Raw genomic sequence first — 22,199 nt, 5'->3', positions numbered from 1 at the left:
GTATACTGTGATGACAACTGGCATATTGTTAGCAAAAATAAATTTCATGTAGTCAGTCATCAGGTTTGCAAAGTTGTCTGTGAGTGATTGTTACGGTGCTATAATTGTTTATAGGTCTACATATAATCTCAGATATTTCAAAATTTCAATATTTTTGACTCTTTTTCCATTTCTCATGCAATTTTTCTTTATATCACGTGCATGCCTCCGATCTAAATTTTTATTACTACAGCCTCCTATGCTTTTTAATTGTTACATCTAAGGAAATCCTACATTAAGATTACATAGTGTGTATAACTGGGAGAGCACCTAAGCTAATTTCTGCTTCAGAGGTGTATCACTCCTGTGTTGCCTGGAGCGCCTGGTTTTGTTACCACTGCATCTTCCAGCTTTAGTATTAAATTGAAACACTCTTCCCAAACACAGAACTCCTGGTTATGCAAACAATCTTTTCCCTTTAGCCTGGTCAAACTAACTGAGGATGAAATAAATAGAACAATTTTATATGGGCGTATGCTGAGAAACTACAAATATAAGATCACTTTTCAATATTTGCTAATTAAGCTGTGGATGGATGCGTGTGTGAATCATGGCTATTTCTGTGTATGCAAAGAGTTAGTGTATCTTTGAATTGTGTGAATCATAGAATGGCTTGGGTTGAAAGGAACCTCAAGGATCATCAAGTTCCAACCCCCCCCCCCCCCCCACTTCAGGCAGGGCTGCCAACCTCCACATTTAATACTAGACCAGGCTGCCCAGAGCCCCATCCAAACCTGGCCTTGAACATCTCCAAGGATGAGGCATCCATAGCCTCTCTGGACAGCCTGTTCTAGCACCTCACCACTCTCACAGAAAAGAACTTCCCCCTGATATCCAACCTAAATGTTCCCTCCTTCAACTTAAAAACACTTCCCCTTGTCCTGCTATTATCTACCCTTGTAAAGAGTTGGCTCCCCTTAGGTACCAGAAGGCTGCAATGAGGTCTCTTCTCCAAGCTGACAAGCCCATCTCCCTCAGCCTGTCTTCACAGGGGAGGTGCTCCAGCCCTCTGATCGTCTTTGTGGCCCTCCTCTGGACCCTCTCCAACAGCTCCAACGCTCCATGTGAGCCTGCTTGTTTTAACAGAATGTCTTTGATGATGCAGTTAGGGATATATAGGTTATACAGTGATGAAATGTAGAACTGTTTGTCAAGGTAACAGAAAAATGATCTGCTCTGGTTTGAAGGACTTCATGTAGTAACCAGTTGAACTCAAAGAGTAATGAAATGACAGCTTAAACTGTCCTATCTGTAAAACAAATGTGACACAAAACCCCCAAGCAGCATAGCACTACATAGAATTACATTTATTTTCTTTTAATCAGAAGAGATCAGGAAGATAATTTGTAGAAAGTGATGGAAGATGTGAGATTAATTGAATAAAAAACTCATATTTAAGCCTGTGTATGTGTATATATATATATAAGTAAGTACATATATACCACAAAAACTTGTTATTCCCTAGCAAAGGTGTAAGAATAATTCAGATGTTAAGAAAAATATTCAGAAAATGCAAACTGTGTAGTTCTGTGATTTATTATGACTATGTTGGAGGTCACAGTGAGTTTTTGATGAACTGGTAAGTTAGCCACAACAAAGGCATCATCAAGATAGTGTGATGTGTTTTAATGACTGTTCGACACTGCAGTATCTGTCTATTTGGTATAGGCAGCTAGACAAGAAAGTCTGTAGAAAGTAGAGGTGTGCAGTGCAGCGCTCCAAAATTATGAAAATAAACTATTAATTTTCCAGTTCTGCCTAACATTGCACAGTAAGAAGAATGCTAGGTAGAAATAGGTAGAAACCAGTAGTATTTGTTTGAAGTTAATCTTCATTGACATAAACACAGTATTTCTTGTCTATTAAGAAAAAAAAAATAAGCATGATAAAGACCTCTGTATAATACCTCTTAACTCTTTTTGTTCTAATCCTTTGCAATACTGCTTTTATGCTCCTAAAATTGCCATCGTTTAACTGGACTTGTTAAGAGTCTGGTATCCTGATTTCATGTAGAAGGCATATGAGATGAGTGGCTGTGATGTAATTAAAGGAATACTCGGATTGCAAATTTATAATTTCTTATAGATTAAAATTAAACTGATTTCACCTGATCCAGTGGGTGCCAACCCTGCCCGTGGCAGGGGGTTAGAACTAGATGATCCTTAAGATCCCTTCCAACCAAAGCCATTCTGCAACACTGGAGGCTCATGTCCAGCTTCTCATCTACCAGGACCCCAAAGTCCTTCTCCACAGGGCTGCTTTCAAGGAGATCTTCCCTCAGTTTGTATAAATACCTGGGATTGCCCCGACTCAAGTGCAGCACCCTGCACTTGGCCTTATTGGAACTCAAGAGTTTCTTGTGGGCCCACTTCTCCAGCCTGTCTAGGTCCCTCTAGAAATAATATAGCTCAAAATCTCAAAATTTCAGAGTGACCAGAATTTTCTGGTTTTATTTTATTCATTCTGCTGAGAAAACCAAATTAGATTCCAGTGGTGGCATTTCAAACAACACTGTTGAAATTGTTACGCTCTTGCCAACTACTCTGCTTAGCTTTATAAAAATGCCCTTTATCTGATGTTTGCACTTAGACATGTGTGTTATGTCGAGGTATTCTGTCCCCTCTTTCTGTTGCTATGTAAGTTTATTCGTGTGACTTTTTTCGTGAGTGGGGTTTTATTGTTCCTGCAGTTGTTGTGCTTTGCACTGCTCGAGTGGAGGAGCTCAGTTGTGCAAAAGACTGTGAAAACCTTTTTTGTGCTTTTTAGTTTCTAAGGTGTTTCTACCTTTAAAGAGAGAAATATGTTGTTGTAGGTGCATTATGAAAGCAGAGTAAGCAATCCACACTACATATTTGTTGCCTAAGTCTGTTACTATGGGAGTAATACTGTGTTAAGGATTTCTGCTCTTGGGGAAGAAACTCAGCCTGTTTTAAGTACATGTATTCTCTGGAGCAGGTATCCAGGTAACCATTCTTTCAGATCTGTGGGGGCACAGGTGGGAGGCATTGAGCTTGGTTCTGCATTCAATGAGCAAAATAGTCCCTAGGTACAGTTAAAATAAACCCGAAGATAAACATGTAACAAATCCCTCTCTGCCTTTTAACAAGAATTAATACCTTTAATCTCAGGTTTACCATCAAGGTTGCATAATATAACACCCTCTGTCAAATTATATTTTATATTAAACACTTCGAACAAATGAGGCTGGTGAGAGAGTGAGACATCACAGCTATTTTTGGGTTTTCATTATGGAATTATGAAGATGAGTTTCTGGGAAGCATCTTTTAAATAATGATTTTCAGTGACAGATTGCAAACTTGCTTGCCTTCCTCTTATTTGTTATGTGTTTTAGTTTCCAAAACAACCCATCAGTGCACAGATATTACTGAATTAATGATTCAGAAGATACCTCGTTGTGTGCAGAGCTTATTGCAGAAATTTATTACTCATTTCCAAACAGGTTGCATAAATATCACAGTTCAACCAGGGATACACAGCTGCTTAAGAGCAGACTTTATGCTGTCTGATGTTAGTACTTTTCACAAGCCTTAGAGTCAGATGAATTGTGTGTATATTTCATTATATTTTGGAGAATAGTTTACAGTATTTCAGAAATGCTTTAAAAATATCCAAGGAGCACAATTTGTTTAAAGAAAAAAAAAAGAGAAGCCAATCAGAGTACAATCATACAATCATAGAATCATAGAATCACCAAGGTTGGAAAAGACCCACAGGATCACCCACTCCAACCATTCACCCTTCACCAATGGTTCTCTCTAAACCATGTCCCTCAACACAACACCCAAACGTTCCTTGAACACCTCCAGGGTCAGTGACTCCACCACCTCCCTGGGTAGCCCATTCCAGTGCCTGACCACCCTTTCAGAGAAGTAGTATTTCCTAACGTCCAGCCTGAACCTTTCCTGGTGTAGTTTGATGATGATGTTATTATTGTTGTTATGGGGATTCTTTGGTTAAGAACTGAAAAAACATAGTTGAGCACTCGGACATTCCTGAAGCTGATCGTCTTTGGCTACCTATATATACTTCTTATAATCTGTAGCATCCATTTTGAAATACTGTACTGAGCAACACAACCTTGAATAAAAATTTTGAACAGTTTTCAAGCTCAGGAGATTGCTTTCTTTTTAAACTGTGATCTTCTGAATTGATCTGCATGCTTTAATAGGTGTTTCTCAAGATTGTACTGCTAGTAGAAAACATCTTTTTGAAGTTCATGGTATACTTCTGGATAGTCTAAACCTATACCAGATTGTTCAAGTCCAGGAGAGAGGCTTATTGGTACCCACTGCCAGGATCAGAGGCCATGGGCACAAGCTGGAGCACAGGAGGTTCCCTCTGAACACCAGGAGCCCTTCTGTGCTGTGCAGTGATGGTGCACTGGCACAGGCTGCCCAGAGGCTGTGGGGTCTTCTCCTTGGGGATCTCCCAGAGCCGCCTGGACGTGGCCCTGGGCACCCTGCTCTGGGTGTCCCTGCTGGGGCAGGGGCTGGAGCGGAGGGACCCAGAGGGCCCTGCCAGCCTCAGTTATGTTGTGACTGTAATACTGGAAGACTGTTAATTCAGCAGGCCTTCATTCATAGTGTGCATGTCTCAACATGAGTCAACTAGATTCTATGGATACTGAAAATATTTTGACACCATATGAACAAGATGTGTATTTTCCTCTGGCTAGTAAAACTTGGTCATAAAGTCTTCTTAGACATATAATATGCAGAATCCAACCCACTTGGCAAATAAAATGTTTGTTGAAACGTATTCTGGCTGTATCTCCAAAGTACGTTTGGAGAATATAGCATTTTGTTCATTCCAGGTATTGGACTGGTTGCTGGAGACTCAGGTTTTCTATTTAAACAGGTTGAAGCAGATTTTTGCCTTTACCAGTGAGCTTCCTAGAGAAGAATGTTAGTACAAAATTTGCCCTTCATACAAATTTTCTGGAATGGAGAGGGTGAAATTTTTTATTGCTTGTTAAAGCATAACATTGTGAATTCGCCTATAAAATTAATTCACTTGCTGATTACTTTTGGAAGGAATTAGTGATTCAGTGGAAGGGAAATAGTCCTAGGACTTTACTTGGTTAATGGGGTTATTACGGGTTCAGATATTGATTATGAGGATAGATCCTAAAAATGTCAGGGAAGGGAAATTAATACACAGATGCATACTTGGATTTGTGAGCTTAGGTACAGCAGTTATCACTATTTTAATAAAGATGTTAAAATCTTACATCATGGCTTATTTTCCCATAATTGTTGTTCATACTTCTACTTCATTATAGAATAGAATTATAAAGGTATACTTCTGTAGTGTGCATAAGAAGCAGCTAAATTAGTTAGGGTGCCACTTAGTGTTATCTTTAGTGTTACCAGATGGATCTCTGATTCTGTCATATGCTTTGTACCATGCATCAGTTTGGTTGCACTGAACTGTTCTTTGTGTATAACTTAGATTTATCCAGCTGTCCTTTGTAGATCTTTTTTTTTTTTTTGTAATTTTTTTCCATGTAAAATTCTTATTTTATTCTTTTCAATCCTCATATTTTTTCATTATTCTTTCTCATTCCTTCCTTCTTTCCCTCTGTCCCAGTCTTTGACATCCATTGTATTCATCAGAGATTTCCATCTAGTATCGTATGAAACGTTTTTCTGTAGGAGTTCATAGAAGACACGCTGGGAATAGATTGCAGTCATACTCCCTTTGCCACTGTGCTTGTGTCTAAAATTGTTAAAATGCAATTGGAATGGAAAGCAAAACTCTTTGGTGCCTCTTACTGTTGGGTGCATCTACACATTCCCTGTTATTATCTGGTTAAACTTTTTCAATCTGGAAATAGACAAGAAAGCATTAAATTTCAGAATCTTTCATGGGGCAGTAATTGTGAATAATAGTTATGAAGTGAATTTAGTGAATTTCCCTGAGTCCACAACATTGACTGCAAAGAAGCTGCACAAAATTACCAACACCAGAGCTTATTTTTATGTTTTGGATAAACATTAGGCACGTATAAACAGTAAGAATTCACAAATAATTAATGAAGTGAGATATAGAAAAGAAGTAACTTCCTATCCCAAGTGCTCCAAAGTATCCACAAGTGAAAGTTTGTGCTTTTATTCTGTATTTATAGAAGACCATGTTCAGTCTGGGAATATAATTACAAACATTTTTAATTTTATCACATTGTTAACATCTGATTATTGATTGCATTGTTTTGTTTGTATGTCCCACACTTGGTTTTAACAGATTGTTTTTTTTACCCGGTCAGACCAAACCAGCGTAATGGTAATGGAATTTCACTGGTTCATAACCAGAATAATCCCAAGGAATATCTGACCTTTGGTTTCTAAATATTTTAATACGGTTGTAAACATGTACAACCACTTCTATACTGTGTCTTCTGTATAAATAGCTGTTCCATAATTGTCATACCTGAGAAGTATTATACAACATCAAAAATAAAACGTGCTGATTATTACCATGCACTGGGTATACACCAAAATGTTAACAAGATTTTACACTTTATTCTGTTGATACAAGAGACTAGAATAGCTTTTATTATTATTGATATTATTATTTCTTTTTTAGTCCCTGTAACAGTTATAAGATAAAAGTCCAACTTATGAATATGTTAATACAATCAGCTGTCACTCTTTGTAGAATTGTATCATAGAATGGCTTAGGTTGAAAAAGACCTCAAAGATCATTGAGTTTCAACCCGCCTGCTATGTGCAGGGTCGCCAACCACCAGACCAGGCTGCCCAGAGCCACATCCAGCCTGGCCTTGAATGCCTCCAGGGATGGGGTATCCACAACCTCCTTGGGCAACTTGTTCCAATCTTACTGATTATTATGGAAATAAATTATTATTATGGAAATACTGTTTTGGAAGGCATCTGTGGATTCTTTTTCAGCAGGATTTCATGAGATATGTGATGTTTATTTCTCTTCCAATATTGCTTTTTTACTTTTGAAAAGTGTGCAGTTCGTGCAGCTACAGAAGGACGAATCCTTGTGTTGGAAGGTTTGGAGAAGGCTGAGCGCAATGTCCTACCTGTGTTAAACAATTTGCTGGAGAACAGGGAAATGCAACTTGAAGATGGACGTTTTCTCATGTCTGCAGAACGTTATGACAAACTTCTGCAGGTAGGGAAATACCATTTGGATTTTCCATTCTTGTTTTCCTGTTCTTGGTAGTGCTTGAATATTATTATGAAGAGAATAGTAGTTAGAAGTCAAATGCTTGGGATTGGACACAGTGTGCATGCGAGATGTTACACAGGTTGAAATTTTAGGGTGGACGTTACCTGACCATTCCACTTTGGTTTCAATTAAAACATTATTTTAACCTATATCCCCTCTATCCCCATTAAAAAACAAACAAACAAACAAACAAAACAGTTGTTCATGCCAGCTTTATATGCTGCTTGTATGTAAAATGTGGAAGCTGTTGAAATTAAACAAAGTATAGTTGTGAAAAGAGACTGCAGTTGAAAGTGTCCCCATGAAGTTCGGATAATGATTCAACATTGTAATAGTGTTGTTGATAAGCTTTTAAAATGTTAGGATACCAAACAGAGAGGTCAAGATCGGTGACACAGTATTTCTCAGTGCTGTCTCACCTTTAATTTAGTAAAATATGTGTGAGTAAGCAATCCGAATTATAAGAAATGGTTAGTGAATTTACTTTTGGTAGGGAATGGTATAGTAGTGTCTGCTACTGTTACTATAATTTTCTTCAAGGTTTGAGTCCCACTGCTTACATTTGAGTGGATACTCTTCGGCCTTTTGGAGACCTTAGTAAATTGGATCATTGTTTCCACCAGTGTTCTGTTTCATACTTTCGTGTGCTGTAGTGTCCACTGACATACCTGTTGGTCTCCTGTCTGATCTTGTTCATGTTTCTGTCTATCATACCTAACTGTAGTTAAGTATATGATTTGAATCCATATGGAAGAAGGAAATATGCAGTAAGCCTTCTAGTTGATCCCAATTAGTTGAGCTTGCCTTCTGTGTAGTTAGTTCCATAGCACATTTCTGAAAATATATTGATATTTCTTCAGTTTCTTATCCCTGGTTCAAAATCTTCTGATTTGTGCCTTTTCCAAAAACCTTTTTTATGATATTTAATTAGAAGATAAAATTGCGGGGAGAATTTTTATCGAATTTGAAGAATAAACTTTAAAATTGTGATTGTATTTAAAAACTGAAAATAAGAATTCAGACTCGGACAAGATTTGGTTGCAGTTAAGTAAAGCATCTTCTCTTTATTCCTTTTTAAGATTGTTCTCATGATCAAATGCTTCAGAATGAGTGCCTCGGGTGCACTGTTAATAGTTGATGAATTAAATAAATCTCTTGCTATAATACTAAATCTAATATTGTTGTTTGGCAGATATTACATTATATAAGCTAATGTTCGTTTTCTTCTGTGTGAATAATTATGTACTATATAACTAGGTCAAGGAAGAAGAAACTGTGATGTGTGAAGACTTAAGTGTGCATTGCTTTGTATGCACTGAATCTTTTACAGGACAGCAACTGAAATACACAACATAGACGTTCTTGTGAAGAAGTCCAGTGATAGTTCTGTTTTGGTATTGCTTGTAATAAAGCATATTTTATAAATGAAAATTTTAAAGCAATGATAGTCTCCTTTACAGTTACAAGAAGAAGGGAAAAGAAGAAAAAAAAATGTACTCACAGTAACACACTTCTAGTAATTCAGGTTAAAATAAATTTTGTCATCTGTTTATTTTCTGTTCCTTTTGAAAGCAAGGTTCTGAAAGCACAGTTCTGAACCATGACCATCTGCGGGGTCTCTAATCAAATTGCCTGGCAGCTGCGCATAATCAAATGTTCTGTCTACGTTCATTTTGGAAAACCTTGCTTTTATGATCCACAAATTAGAATAGTTCAGTGCTTTTTAGCACTTCTGAATGAAAGATGGGAACAATACCATATTTACAGCTTTACAAACAAGGACCGTCAGTCTACCTGCAGCTTAATTTGGAGGAGTATTTAGTGATGTAACTTTTTTTTCTGCTTTATGTTGGTTAATTTAGGATCATACAAAATCAGAGTTGGATGCATGGAGGATTGTTCGGGTTAGTGAAGATTTTCGTGTAATAGCGTTGGGCCTGCCAGTACCTAAATACTCTGGTAACCCTTTGGATCCTCCCCTTCGCTCTAGATTTCAAGCTAGAGATATTTATCATCTGCCTTTTAAGGTAAGCACCTTAACAGAAGAGTTGGACCATCTGTACTGAGTAGAGCTAATATTTTGATGTTTTACTTAGCTCACCTTTGAAATCAATACCTAAATAACACATTTATCTTAAATGGCATTTTTCATACTGCTCCCTAATAAATTCCTGAAAGGCGGGCTGAGAGTTGCCAAGGAATGCTGCAGCAGAAAAATAGCTTCCATTAGACAATGTAACTCTAGAAGAAAGATTTGATAATATTTCCTTCCATTCATAAAATTAAATCTGTGTTCAGGAATGGGTAGACTCTTGTCTAAATTAGCAGAATAAATAGAAAGTGTCTCTACATCATGTGCTGTGACCCACAGCATGACCCAAAAATGAATTTACTTTATGATTTTATGTTCTATTTTCAGGACCATCTTCAGCTATTATATTCAATTGGATCAAACATCTCTGCAGAGAGGTAATTTTTCATAATTAAAAGAAAAATCAAAATTAATGAAGAAATGTGGTGTCATTTCAGGTTTCCATGCTATTTTTATAACTTGTGTCACTACGTGGAGACCAGAACTGAAGAGGCTTTTAATATGTGTGGGTGTATGCTCAAACAGCTTTTTATATGCAGCCTTCATAGTGAATCCTTAATGCTTTAGAACTTCAGTCACACATTATTTTTTTTCTGCTCAGATAGAGTTTCAGCATCTTATACTGATCTTAAACTGTAATTAACTGTTTAGGCTTTAGTATTTTAAGAATAGATGGCATATGTAAAACTCTGTACTTATTTTTTCCTATGCAGAATTTCTCAGATCCTGTCTTTTGCTACAACTCTCTGTTCTCAAGAATCCTCTACACTGGGACTTCCAGATTTTCCTGTAGACAGCTTATCTGCTGCAGTTCAGATTTTGGTATGTGCATACACATGTGCTGTGAAACTGTACAAGCTTAAAATTTCTTAGAATTAGATCTGTATTTTTCATGTGTCTGGAAGGAGATGAACAAGAATATTTTAAATAAATAACTAAAAAACTGAGGATGGTTTGAAGAAAAGTACTTCAAACAAGCATAATATGGAAGGGCAAAGAATGGCACCATACAATATTTTTTAAATGGTTGAATGTAATGTATCTGTGTGTTTTCAAAATAACGTTCCTGTTCTGCTTAATCAACTTCAGTGACTTCAGATACAGCGTTTGTGATGACAGTGAGGTTGTCATGAACCTCTTTGTATTAGTCAGTAGAGAGAAATAGGCGTTTTTGTAGGTTGTGATTTTTCTATTTTAATGCTGTAGTTGTAAATCAGATTGGCTGCATTACAAAGACACTTACTACTCTCCTTTAACAACTAAAAGTTCAGATGAGGGTATACCTGTATCAGAGACCGTTAAGTTGTATGAGATGAATCCCAAGACAGGGGTCTGTCTTGGGATCGGTGCTCTTTAACATCTTTATCAGTGACATCGACGATGGAATCGAGTGCACCCTCAGCAAATTTGCTGACGACACCAAGCTGAGTGGTGCAATCGACACGGAGGAAGGAAGGGATGCCATTCAGAGGGACCTTGACAGACTTGAAAGGTGGGCCGAGGTGAACCTAATGAGGTTTAACATGGCAAAGTGCAGGGTTTTGCACTTGGGCCGGAGGAACCCCAGGCGTCTATAAAGACTGGAAGGAGCAGTCCTTGAGAGCAGCTCTGCAGAGAAGGACCTGGGGGTCCTGATGGATGACAAACTTAACATGAGCTAGCAGTATGCTCTTGCAGCTCAGAAAGCAAATGGTATCCTGGGCTCCATCATGAGAGGGGTGGACAGCAGGGACAGGGAGGTGATTGTCCCTCTACTCTGCTCTTGTGAGGCCCCATCTGGAGTACTGTGTCCAGGTATGGATCCCCCAGTACAAGAAAGACAGAGAGCTGTTGGAGGGGGTCCAGAGGAGGGCCACAAAGATGATCGGGGGGCTGGAGCACCTCCCCTGCAAAGACAGGCTGAGGGAGCTGGGCTTATTCAACCTGGAGAAGAGAAGGCTGTGGGGTGACGTCATTGCAGCCTTTCAGTACCTGAAGGGAGCCTATAAACAGGAAGGGAGTAAACTCTTTGAAAGGGTAGATAACAGCAGGACAAGGGGGAATGGTTTTAAGTTGAAAGAGAAAAGATTTAGGTTGGATGTTAGGGGGAAGTTCTTTACCAGGAGAGTGGTGAGGTGCTGGAACGGGCTGCCCAGAGAGGTTGTAGGTGCCCAGTCCCTGGAGGTGTTCAAGGCCAGGTTGGATGGGGCCCTGGGCAGCCTGGTCTAGTAAATGGGGAGGTTGGTGGCCCTGCCTAGCAGAGGGGTTGGAGATTCATGATCCTTGAGGTTCCTTCCAACCCAGGCCATTCTGTGATTCTGTGTAATCCCGTAGTAGGTCTTTGGGATAGCTGGTGAATTTAGAATAAACTTAGGGGAGTTATCAGGAGACTCAGGCTGAGCATATTTGAAGATACAATAGTTCCTGACAGCTACAATCCATAGTGGAGAAGTCTACTAGAATAATTCTCTATTGTATCTTCCATGCAACCATCTTACCCCTGGGATTGCTCAGTGGCAGATTATTTCTACTTTTCATTGGGTTGTACATATTAAAAGGTGTGAGCTATTTGTGTCACTGCTGTGCTCAGTCCCCTCAACTATAAGCTGGAAAGTCACTGTGCCTGGTACTTACAGATGTAATTTTGGTCTGAATTAGTGGTATCACATCAGATAGTATGAAGTGATTACAATTCAGGTTTAGAGAATTGAAAGAGTATATAAAAGGCTTTGGAAAGAAATACACGATGGATTTTAAAATAAATTATAACTTCTTATTCTATGAGCCCTGTAGTGAAAAATTATTTTTAAATGAATGCCAGATAGCTTTCAGAGAGATGAAAAGAAAATGAGCTGTAAGCCATTATCTAAACTATGGAATGAAGGAAACATTTTATTTTACATTAGAGAATGTGAAAATGTTACCACTGTATGACAGTGTCTTTTTTGGATAGACCAGAACTGTTTCTTTTAGAATTAGTTTTAATCACTCAGTTTTCTAAGCCAACTGTTCTCACTGATTCTAACTTGAGCGTTTCTCTTTCACACGCTGGGTCATCATCCTCTACTTTGATTTAACCATAAGTTGATTTTAGAATCGTAGAATCATAGAATCCTTAGAGTTAAAAGGTACCTTTAAAGATCGTCTGGTCCAAATCCCCTGCAATGAACAGGGGCACCTACAGCTAGATCAGGTTGCCCAGGGCCTGATCCAGCCTTGCCATGAAAATCTCCAGGAACAGGGCATGTGCCCCATCTCTGGGCAACCTCTTCTTGTGCCTCGCCACTCTCAAGTGTAGAAGGCTTTTTTTTATATCCAACCTAGATCTACCCTCTTTAAGCTTGAAGCCATTTCCCCTTCTTTTTTCACCACAGACTCTTGTACAGAGTCTGTCCCCTTCTTTCCTGAAGCTCCCCTTTAGATATTGAAAGGCTGCTATCAGGTCACCTTGCAGCCTTCTCTTCTCCAGGCTGAGCGGCCCCAGCTCTCTCAGCCTGTCCTTGTAGGAAAGGTGTTCCATCCCTTGGATCGTTTTTGTGGCTCTTCTCTGGACATGTTCCAACAGATCCATGTCTCTCCTGTACTGAGAACTCCACATCTGGATGCAGTACTCCAGGTGAGGTCTTACCAGTGCAGAACAGGGGGGGCAGGATCACCTCCCTTGCCCTGCTGGCCACACTTCTTTTGATGCAGCCTGAGATATGGTTGGCTTTCTGGGCTGCAAGGGCACGCTGCTGGCTCATGTCCAGCTTCCCATCCACCAGTACACCCAAACCAGTGTAGAATGAGTATATCATAAAGACTATCTCCCTGTCTTCTGTATAGATTAATGTAGTTCCAAAAATGTACTTCCTAGTTTGAAAACTCCTTTCTCCAAATTTTTTTTGTAGGATGCTGTTCTAAATAGGCTAATTTTGGATATGCCACTGTAATTATTATTAATTTGAGATAATGTGGGCAAATTATATGTTACATCTTTATTTATAGACAGAGGGCTTTTAAAATGCAATAATGAGCTTTGTGATCCTTTAGGCAGCATATTTACTACAGTCCTCTTAAATTGTTTATTTTTACTGATGCTTTTTTAATATGGAACATTATAAATAGTACTACTGATTATAAGTATGAATTGAATTATGCATTTCATAAAATATGCATCTCCTGATCTCATTTCTGAGCAACTCTTCTCTTTAGTTGGATGTCTGCGTAATCCAAGTCTGTAATTGAAAACTGATCCATTTTATTTAAATTATATTAGAGTGCATAAAAAAAGTAGTAGCAGTCCACTAATTGTTGTTTCACTAATGTTACTCAGGATCAATCCTTAATAACGTGCATGTCCTCTGTAAAGCAACTGAGCATTACTTTAGGATTTTTTGAAACACTTTTTTCTGCCATGGAGAAAGTTGTATGTATGTTTCTTAACTATTCTCAAAAATCCTTCTATTTCTTTCTCTATTGCTGTAGCAAAATAACTGGAATTGTTGCTAGTTCAGGTAACAGCAGGCAGAATAATTATTACCTACAGTTAGCAGGGAGGTATAAAACATGGTTTACAGTTTTGTTTGGAAAGCGCAAACATCCTTGGTAACGCATTTCAAAGCAAAACAAATTCTGTTCAACTGTTCCAAAATGTTTTGAGTGGAACCTGTGCAATATAATAGAATTAGAAGTAAATATTAGAAATTGCTATGAAATAATAGGCCATTATTGTACAGATTCTTGTCATACTGTGAAACACAGTTACCATTGATAGGATTTGTCCCATCTAGCCTCAAGTGATGTTAAGATTCTGAGCCAGTCCCCATAGCTTCCATTTATGCACGGGAGAAAAAGTCCTTGTTTTGGCATAATTTTTCTAACCTATTTGAAATACTGTAATGAATTGCACATTCAAAATGCCTGTTTTGACATCTGTTCAACTGCTGGATGAGGTGGGCATTTGTTTATTGCCATTAAATGTTTTATTTTAAATTTAGCACTATTTTGGATTTAAAGCCTTTTTCTTTCATTTGTATTTTCAATTTGAATTAGGATTCATTTCCTATGATGTCAGTCCAGCATGTTATTGACCGGCTTTACCCTTATAATATTTTCCTTGGAAAGGAAGGCAGAACTGCAGTCAAGGATGCACTGAAAGTAAGTATTGCATGTTGTAATTCCAGGGAGCGATGGATGTTGACTAACGTTACATCATTAGTTTTCTGGCTGTAGTCTGGATTAGCCTTTTCTTGTTTGTTTTTGATCAGATCTGTTCTGTTGTTACGTTCATGTTTAATAACAGCTTATCAAGCTTGTAATTGTACTGGGTAATTCTATTCAACCTTTTAAAACTTTAACACAGTATTAGCTTTCTTTCATTTTTGAATATGTTGTAGGAGATACTGCAAATTAACATTTGCAGCCTAAACCATCTTACCCAGCTCTTTCAGTACTGAAAAATGGAAGTCATTTGTATCTGCCTATTTAGGAATACTCAATGCAATGGCTAGTGAATGGTCTTGAACCATGTCTGTGTGTAGGGGAAATATGTTGTCTCTCCATGTAGCCACTTCCCCAATATTGTCTTTTGCATAGGAGCTTAGTCCTGAATTCCCTAGTTTAGTTAGGCTGATCAGCTTGTTTTCATGATTTTTTGTTTTTGAAGAAGGTCCTGCTAGTGTTCACAGGCCTTCAGAACTGACTCCTGTGGGATCCTGTCTGTTACTTCTCTGAATGAGCCACTCTGGTCCCATGAAATGTGAGATCTGTATTCTGTTACTTGGCTTCATTGCTTCTCCTTGGAATTTTGACCTCCATTATTTGATGGTTGCTGCAACCAAGGCTTCTGTCTGTTGCCGCATCCCCAACCGATTGCTCCTTGTTTGTGAACAGCAGAGCCACCTGTGCATCACTCCAGCACAGCACCTGTGTTAAGAATTTATTCCAGACAACCTTCTGAAAAAGGTAGATTGATTGTGCCATGCTGTGTTTCCCTTACAGCACACATCAGGATGATTGAAATTGCCTGTAAGAGCCAGGATCAAGATGGAAATACAAATTTCTGGCTATTAACAGAGTAGAAACAGCCACTTCTGTTCTTAATGTGCTTTTATTGTTATCTTTTTTATCATTTGTTTTTGCTATCAGTTATACATTGTATAAATCTTTACATTCTGTACCATTAACTTCCTTCATTTTCCATTTCTTTTAATAAATTTTCTGCTACGTGTGCTTTTTTTTCTTATTTAAGAGGGTTGATTTAACTTGTACAACTTTCTTTCTTAGTGACTGTCTACTTTTAAATCCTCATTATCATTTAAACTATATTTGAAGTCACTTCATTTGGGAAACTGTCATTTTCTGTTTTGAATCTTAAAGATTTTAAGTGTAAGAGACATTGCAAAGCAAGGCTTGGTTTGAATTCTGGCCTTTATTCTATACTTGGATTAAGTATTTGCATGAGAAATTATTTTTGAATGGCAGATGAACATTTGAAAAATGCTTGTAAAAAATTGTTTAACTTAAACGTTTCCCTTAGACAATTTAGATGTAGACAAATGACTGCTTTCAAGGAAAACAGTCTCCAGTGAAACATTTCCAAACAATTAGCTTAAATATGTATGATGTCTTCCACAGTAATGAAGTTTTCTTTCCTATGTACTATTGATAGGCATTTATAAAACCGGCCATTGATATTCAGTTGACTTTGTGGCTCACAAGAGACTGCAGCTAATTCCTTCATTGTTCCATAAGCTTTCAGTACGTTGTTTCAGATTCATCGCAGATTTGGGCTTTGCTTTTTAAATTCTCACACACCATTTGCATGCTTGGTTTTTTTTTTTATGGTATTGGAAACATCCACTGTTTTGTTTTAGTTTGTTGTTTACTTTTTTTCTTTCTTTCTTTCTTTTTCTTTTTTTTGCATTGTTTGCACATTCTCTTTAATGTTGCCTGACCTCTTCCTCTGACCTCCTCCTCTATTTCCTTGCCTCTCAGTGGGAAGCCTCTTCAAACCACAGAAGCACTCTCTTACAGAATGGCCTAATATTTCAGAAAACTGGATTCAACTTTCTTGTTTAGACAATTCTATTATTCTGCTTACTTCTGAGATCTTTCTATTGCAAACTGTAGTCTAAGGCAGAATATGCTTCTCTTTCATCCCTCTCCACAAAGTTGTTTATACACTTCGGGTTTTTTTTTGCATTAATGAATGCTCTTAGTGCCAATTTGCAGTTCTTATTTTGCTTCTTGTAAAAGTTTAATCCTCTTACGCCTTGTAAAATTATCTTTCCCTCCTGTGCAGAGAATCAGAGAATCATAGAATGGCCTGGGTTGAAAAGGACCACAGTGATCATTGAGTTTCAACCCCCCTCTTATGTGCAGGGTCGCCAACCACCAGACCAGGCTGCCCAGAGCCACATCCAGCCTGGCCTTGAATGCCTCCAGCAATGGGGCATCCACAACCTCCTTGGGCAACGTGTTCCAGTGCATCACCACCCTCTGTGTGGAAAACTTCCTCCTAATATCTAACCTAAACCTCCCCTGTCTCGGTTTAAAACCATTCCCCCTTTGTCCTATCACTATCCACCCTCATAAACAGTCGTTCCCCCTCCTATTTATATGCTCCCTTCAAATACTGGAAGGTCACAATGTGGTCTCCCTAGAGCCTTCTTTTCTCCAAGCTATGCAAGCTCAGTTCCTTCAACCTTTCACTCCTTTTTCTCTTGATTACTCAGCTTCCAACTCTGACGAATAAAAAATTACTGTGGCTTATCTTATAATTTAGCCCCTTTGATAATGACTTCTCATTCTACAACAAAACAGACATTTTCTTGCTATCTGTATAAAATGTAAATTAGAATATAATGCTCAAAAGTGGATTGGGAAGACAGAAGCTCATTTCTTACCATTTGATACATCCAGAACATGCTGAAGGCTTGATTGTTAGAAGTCTTCCTCAGTTTTCCCTGTGTGGTAAGACTGTGGAGCTACATAAACATAACCTGTGACGCTTATTTTTACTGGTAGCCAGATATTTAAATCTGCAGTTGTTTATAATTGCCTGCAAAGATAGTTGGTCTATTATTACACTGCTAAAGGCTATCGTCCATTTATTTTATTATTTTAGTCTGTCTGAGTAAGTATTTGCAAAGTAAGAATATGACATTTTAAATTGCATTTGTCGTTACAGTCGGAATAAATAGATAGTAGGTCTTTTTAGTTTGGGTTTAAATGAGTATATGAAATATATTGGCCATCAAGAATGCAAACACAGGTGTGTAAAGTGAAGTAAAGTTTAAATAAAGGAAATGAGTTCAAGACTTCACAAGTAATTCATCTTGTATATGTTTCTGGCCCTGTTATCAGAACAAACAGTTTAAAAAAGAAAGCAGTGTGTAATAAATAATTCCCCCAACCCTCTAATTTTACAGCGTTTTGAGCTCCAGGACTCAAACAAACAATTGCGCCCAAAACGGATTACAAAAGTAGAAAGTGTACCAGGAAACAAACCCTTCAAGGCTGATGTAACTGTACAGATTGGTGAAAGTGAAGTGACATTCCAGGTAATTGCATATTCATGAAACTATATGTAATTATTGTTAAGTTACTTTCATGTAATCAAGAATTTGATGCTTATCTTTGATCCTGAAACACATTTGTGTTGGATGTTTGATTTTTGTTATTTTTTCCCTTATCTACTGCACGTAGATACGGGATTATTGGATTGTGGATAAGCAATAGTTTAGATAAATCCATCATATGTAGGAAACTACAAATTCAAGTATATCAAGTGCTGAAATATGTTTGAAAGGAAAATCTGTAATGCAATAAAACATCAAGAAATTTAGAATAACAATGCTTGTGATGTTCTTGGTGCTGCTTTCCCTTTTTCTTAGAATAAAATAATAGTCTGTATCTGCACTTCAAAAAAAAAAAAACAACTGATGAGTGCTTGGTAATGTTCTGACACGGGATGTTGGGAAAATGGAACAAAAATAGTTGCATTAAATGTGATTGGTCTTAAATGGTCTTAAATGTCTTGGCATTAAATGTGATTTTTATATTTTGACTTCTGCATGAACAGCCTCAAGTTCTTTCCATGCCCCAATTCCATAACTGAATTAGTTCACATTTCTTAATTTTTTTTTCATTAAGAATGGGAGAAGAAAGTGTGGAGGAAGCTGTCTATTAAAGAATCATAGAATGTCTTGGATTGGAAGGGACCCTAAGGATCATCAAGTTCCAACCCTCCAGCCACTGGCAGGGCCACCAACCTCTAGATCTGATGCTAGACCAGGTTGCCCAGGGCCCCATCCAACCTGGTCTTGAATGCCTCCAGGGACAGATAATGCAGTGTTAATTTTGTTCAGTGTAAGATTTGGGTTTGAATATTACAGTATTATTTGGGGAAGTGTAACCCAGTCCATACAAAGCCTAGAGCTATCACAATATATCTTATTAAGCATTTTGTTTTGTTTTCTTTTGTCTTGTTTCCTTTTAGGTTCCAGCTGGGACTGGGCTATTAAAACAGCATTCTCAATCAGATAAATTTATAAGAACTTCCAGTCATGATCAGCTGTTGGCAGAGATGATGCAATCTCATATGGTTAAAGATATGTGTTTGATTGGAGGAAAAGTAAGAATTTAAATTTCTCTTTTCCCTCGTTCCCCAGGCTCTTTACAGTGTAATCTAGTTATTATTTTTTAACTTTTTAGGGCTGTGGAAAAACAGTTATTGCTAAGGAGTTTGCTGATATACTAGGATACAGCATAGAACCTATCATGCTATATCAGGTAAGTATATGATCTGCTGATGATCATACTTTAAACATGATCCAAAATACAACACGCAGGCAGGTTCTCTGTGTAAGACGGTCTTTATATACAGCTGCAGCTTTGTAATGAGTAATAATAATCACCAATATATGTTTTAAAATAAAGGATAGTAAAAATAGCTTCATGGTAATTATAGAGTGTTTTTTACTTTCTGTTACAGAATACTCATCTAAAATCTTGTCTTACTGTAGACCTGAACAGAGGGGGTAGTATACAGCAATATAGGTAGTTCGATGTTACTACTTCTAAGCTAGCCCTGATAGTGCTTTACTTTCATTTTATTGGCTTCATCGAGAATGTGAAAGAAAGGTAGATAACTTAAATAAGCAAAATGTAAGGAGAAGCATTCACTGCCTCTTTCTGTTGTCAACAGAATTGGCGATTTGTTTTGTGATTTGACATAACTGAGTTTCATAAATAAAGCAATGTCTTTCATATCTTCTCAGATATCTTTTCTCTACTTTTGAAGTATGTTTCCTGCCTTTTGCTCAGTGGTGACTTCTTGTAATTCATGCATTTTGAAGACCTTTTTTCTCTTCCTTTTTTTTTTTGCTTGTCCCTATGCTGTTTAATTTTATAATGGATCACCAGTATTAATGTTATTTTTTACTGTTATGGAAGACGGTTTCATAAGTATATTGAGACTAGATAATGTTAGTAAACTTACTGAGAATGTTTTTGAGTTATTTTTCACTTTCTGTAGGCTTACAATTTTGTTTTTACTCCTGTCAAGATCTCTCATTGTCCTCTTAAGGCTTATTTTTTCTGATGCCTATCACATGGGATTTTAAATAATGCTATAATTTCTCTCAATTTACTTTTCTCCCTTTTTTAGTTTTAGTTTTTGTTTTTTTGTTTGTTTGTTTTTGTTTCTTTTTTTTAACTTTTCTCTTTAGTCTGATGATTACAGTGGTGGTGGGACTGCATCGTAGTAGAGATATATTCAAGAGTTGGATCCTAGAAACATAGAATGAAGATTGATATTTATGTGTGATAAATGCCTATTACATTCAATTGATATTAATGCTGTTCTTTTTTTTTTAGGTGCTATCACTCTTAGCTTAACTGTTGCTAATTTATTTAAATTTTGGCTGGTGTTAGTCTTGGTATAGATGTGGCTTTAAAAATAAATCTGGGGAGACCTGTGTGTTTTTTGTGAAGCTCATAGACAGCTGACTTAGCTGTCTTAGAATGACATTTAGGGATAAAATGAAGGGAAGAACTAGAGAAGTCATAAGGGCTTCCATGGGTTTTGCAGGTAGTGTCAAGGAGCTGTAGGTATCAACAAGGCTGTGTTTCTAGTGAGCTGGAGGAAAAAATCTACCGTATTTTAAAGTAGCAATGGTTCCAGACAGGTTAGACGTACAGAAAAATCAAATTAAGGATATGTCAGTTGTCTCAGAGTATGATAAGTGTGGAGCAGTGGCCCTGCTATCTGTTTCGGTTTTTTTCCGTTGATCTCATCCTGACAGTGCTTCAGACTGTCTCACAACACTATAGATTGTTTGTTTGTTAAACCCTGAAGTCTGTCCTGTTAAAAGTGATCTCCTGTGGACAGTGTTCACTTGGTACTTCTTTGGAGAGTACTGTCAGTCTTAGATCTTGACGAACTATGACCTCATGCCATAGTCTGAAAAATATTGAGGTTAAAAATAGAGTGACTGAATTTGCTTATTACATGTAAGGTTTTCTACGTAACCTTTAGGAATGAAAACGCTCTCAAATAAAATATGAAACTAAGGGTGTTCCATGACCTTGTAAGCCAAAGCATACCAAGTATCACAAATTTTGCAGTCATAAGTGATAATTGGCAATGTTGTAGGGAAACATTAGCATCAGAATTAACACAATATATTGTTAACACAGTGTATTCTTTATCACAGTATATTCTTCCCCTTCCTTTGCTTATTTAAATCTCTCCCAGGCAACGTGGAGACCTTCAAGGGAAGGAAAAGACAGCTGCAGTTGATTTGGATGCATGTGGGGAGAGAAGAGATGCAGACAAAAATGGGTTGTATCACTGAAGGGTTAAAACAGGCCAAAGAAAAAAAATGGAAAAAAAATATTTATGATGATGAAAGAAAAAGTCCATTTTATGTTTCTCTGCATTGATACGAGCCTCTTCAAACATGGTCCCACTGTTCTGCTCTTCCTTCCCCCAGTATGCCTTTAGCTAACAGAGCTGCAGACTCTAAAAGTTTATCTGTGTAAATGGAGTCAGACAGATATGAGCTCTTTTCATGTGTTTTAACCTGGCCAGTTGTGATCACGTTTGGTTTTCGAAGTTACAGAGCCCCATCAATGCCATATGATGTTCCTGGTGATATACCTGGCTTTTCTAGAAGTATCTGTTACCCTGTGTACGGTCATATAGTAAGATAGGTGTGTAGATTCTGGGCCGGAATGATGTCGTATTTCTCTCTGTGTTTGTCCATATAAACATATTCTTAAAACATCCCAAGAAAATTACTTTTATGCCTCAACAAATGCACATAAAGAAAGACGCACTCACACTTTTGTTGTATAAGATACAGTGATCCTTGTGACCGCTGATCTTTGTGGATCTCTTCCAACTCAGGATAGCCTATTCTGTACTTTTACTCACCAGCAAAATCAGGCGATTATTTGATCCTGCAAGCTTAAAAATACAACCAGTGTTTTTCAGTAGCCTAACTTTTATTAGTATGGCTTCACTGAATAGGAGCAAACAACTTCCTTTTTGGAGATGCATGAATGGAGGAGCTGTAGAAATCAGTTACTCACTGGACACTGTTCTTTCAGAAGGATCTGTGATTACTGCTGAAATAAAATCTAGGCTAAGAGTTTGAAGTATTTCACATTGGAGTGAACCATACCTTTGGTTTCACCAGGCTTTGATCAAGCTAAAAGGGCAGAGGGTTTTCATAGAGCAACATTTATGGTAATAGGAAACATTATTAAAACAAAAAAATAACTGTGAGCTCATTGTTCTGCATAAATTCACATGTCTATGTAACATCCGGGTGTATCTATACATATATATATATGTGGTGCTGTTGCTAGAACTTTT

At 37.6% G+C, this 22,199-nt stretch overlaps 1 protein-coding gene across 1 annotated transcript in view; it reads left to right on the top strand.

The window, feature by feature from the left end:
• VWA8 (von Willebrand factor A domain containing 8) overlaps positions 1-22,199 on the top strand; it is a 181,262-nt gene that overhangs the window by 25,303 nt on the left and 133,760 nt on the right. Inside the window, exons 5-12 of the mRNA XM_425624.8 lie at positions 7,036-7,203; positions 9,123-9,287; positions 9,680-9,729; positions 10,066-10,174; positions 14,366-14,470; positions 17,746-17,877; positions 18,816-18,950; positions 19,031-19,108. Coding sequence (XP_425624.5) covers positions 7,036-7,203; positions 9,123-9,287; positions 9,680-9,729; positions 10,066-10,174; positions 14,366-14,470; positions 17,746-17,877; positions 18,816-18,950; positions 19,031-19,108 — 942 coding nt within the window. The remainder of the gene's footprint in view (positions 1-7,035; positions 7,204-9,122; positions 9,288-9,679; positions 9,730-10,065; positions 10,175-14,365; positions 14,471-17,745; positions 17,878-18,815; positions 18,951-19,030; positions 19,109-22,199) is intronic.

This window comes from Gallus gallus, chromosome 1, assembly GCF_016699485.2.
Source record: "Gallus gallus isolate bGalGal1 chromosome 1, bGalGal1.mat.broiler.GRCg7b, whole genome shotgun sequence".
Lineage (NCBI taxonomy): Eukaryota > Metazoa > Chordata > Aves > Galliformes > Phasianidae > Gallus > Gallus gallus.
Note: the sequence above shows the minus strand (reverse complement) of the source record. Positions and strands in the feature narration are given on the sequence as shown.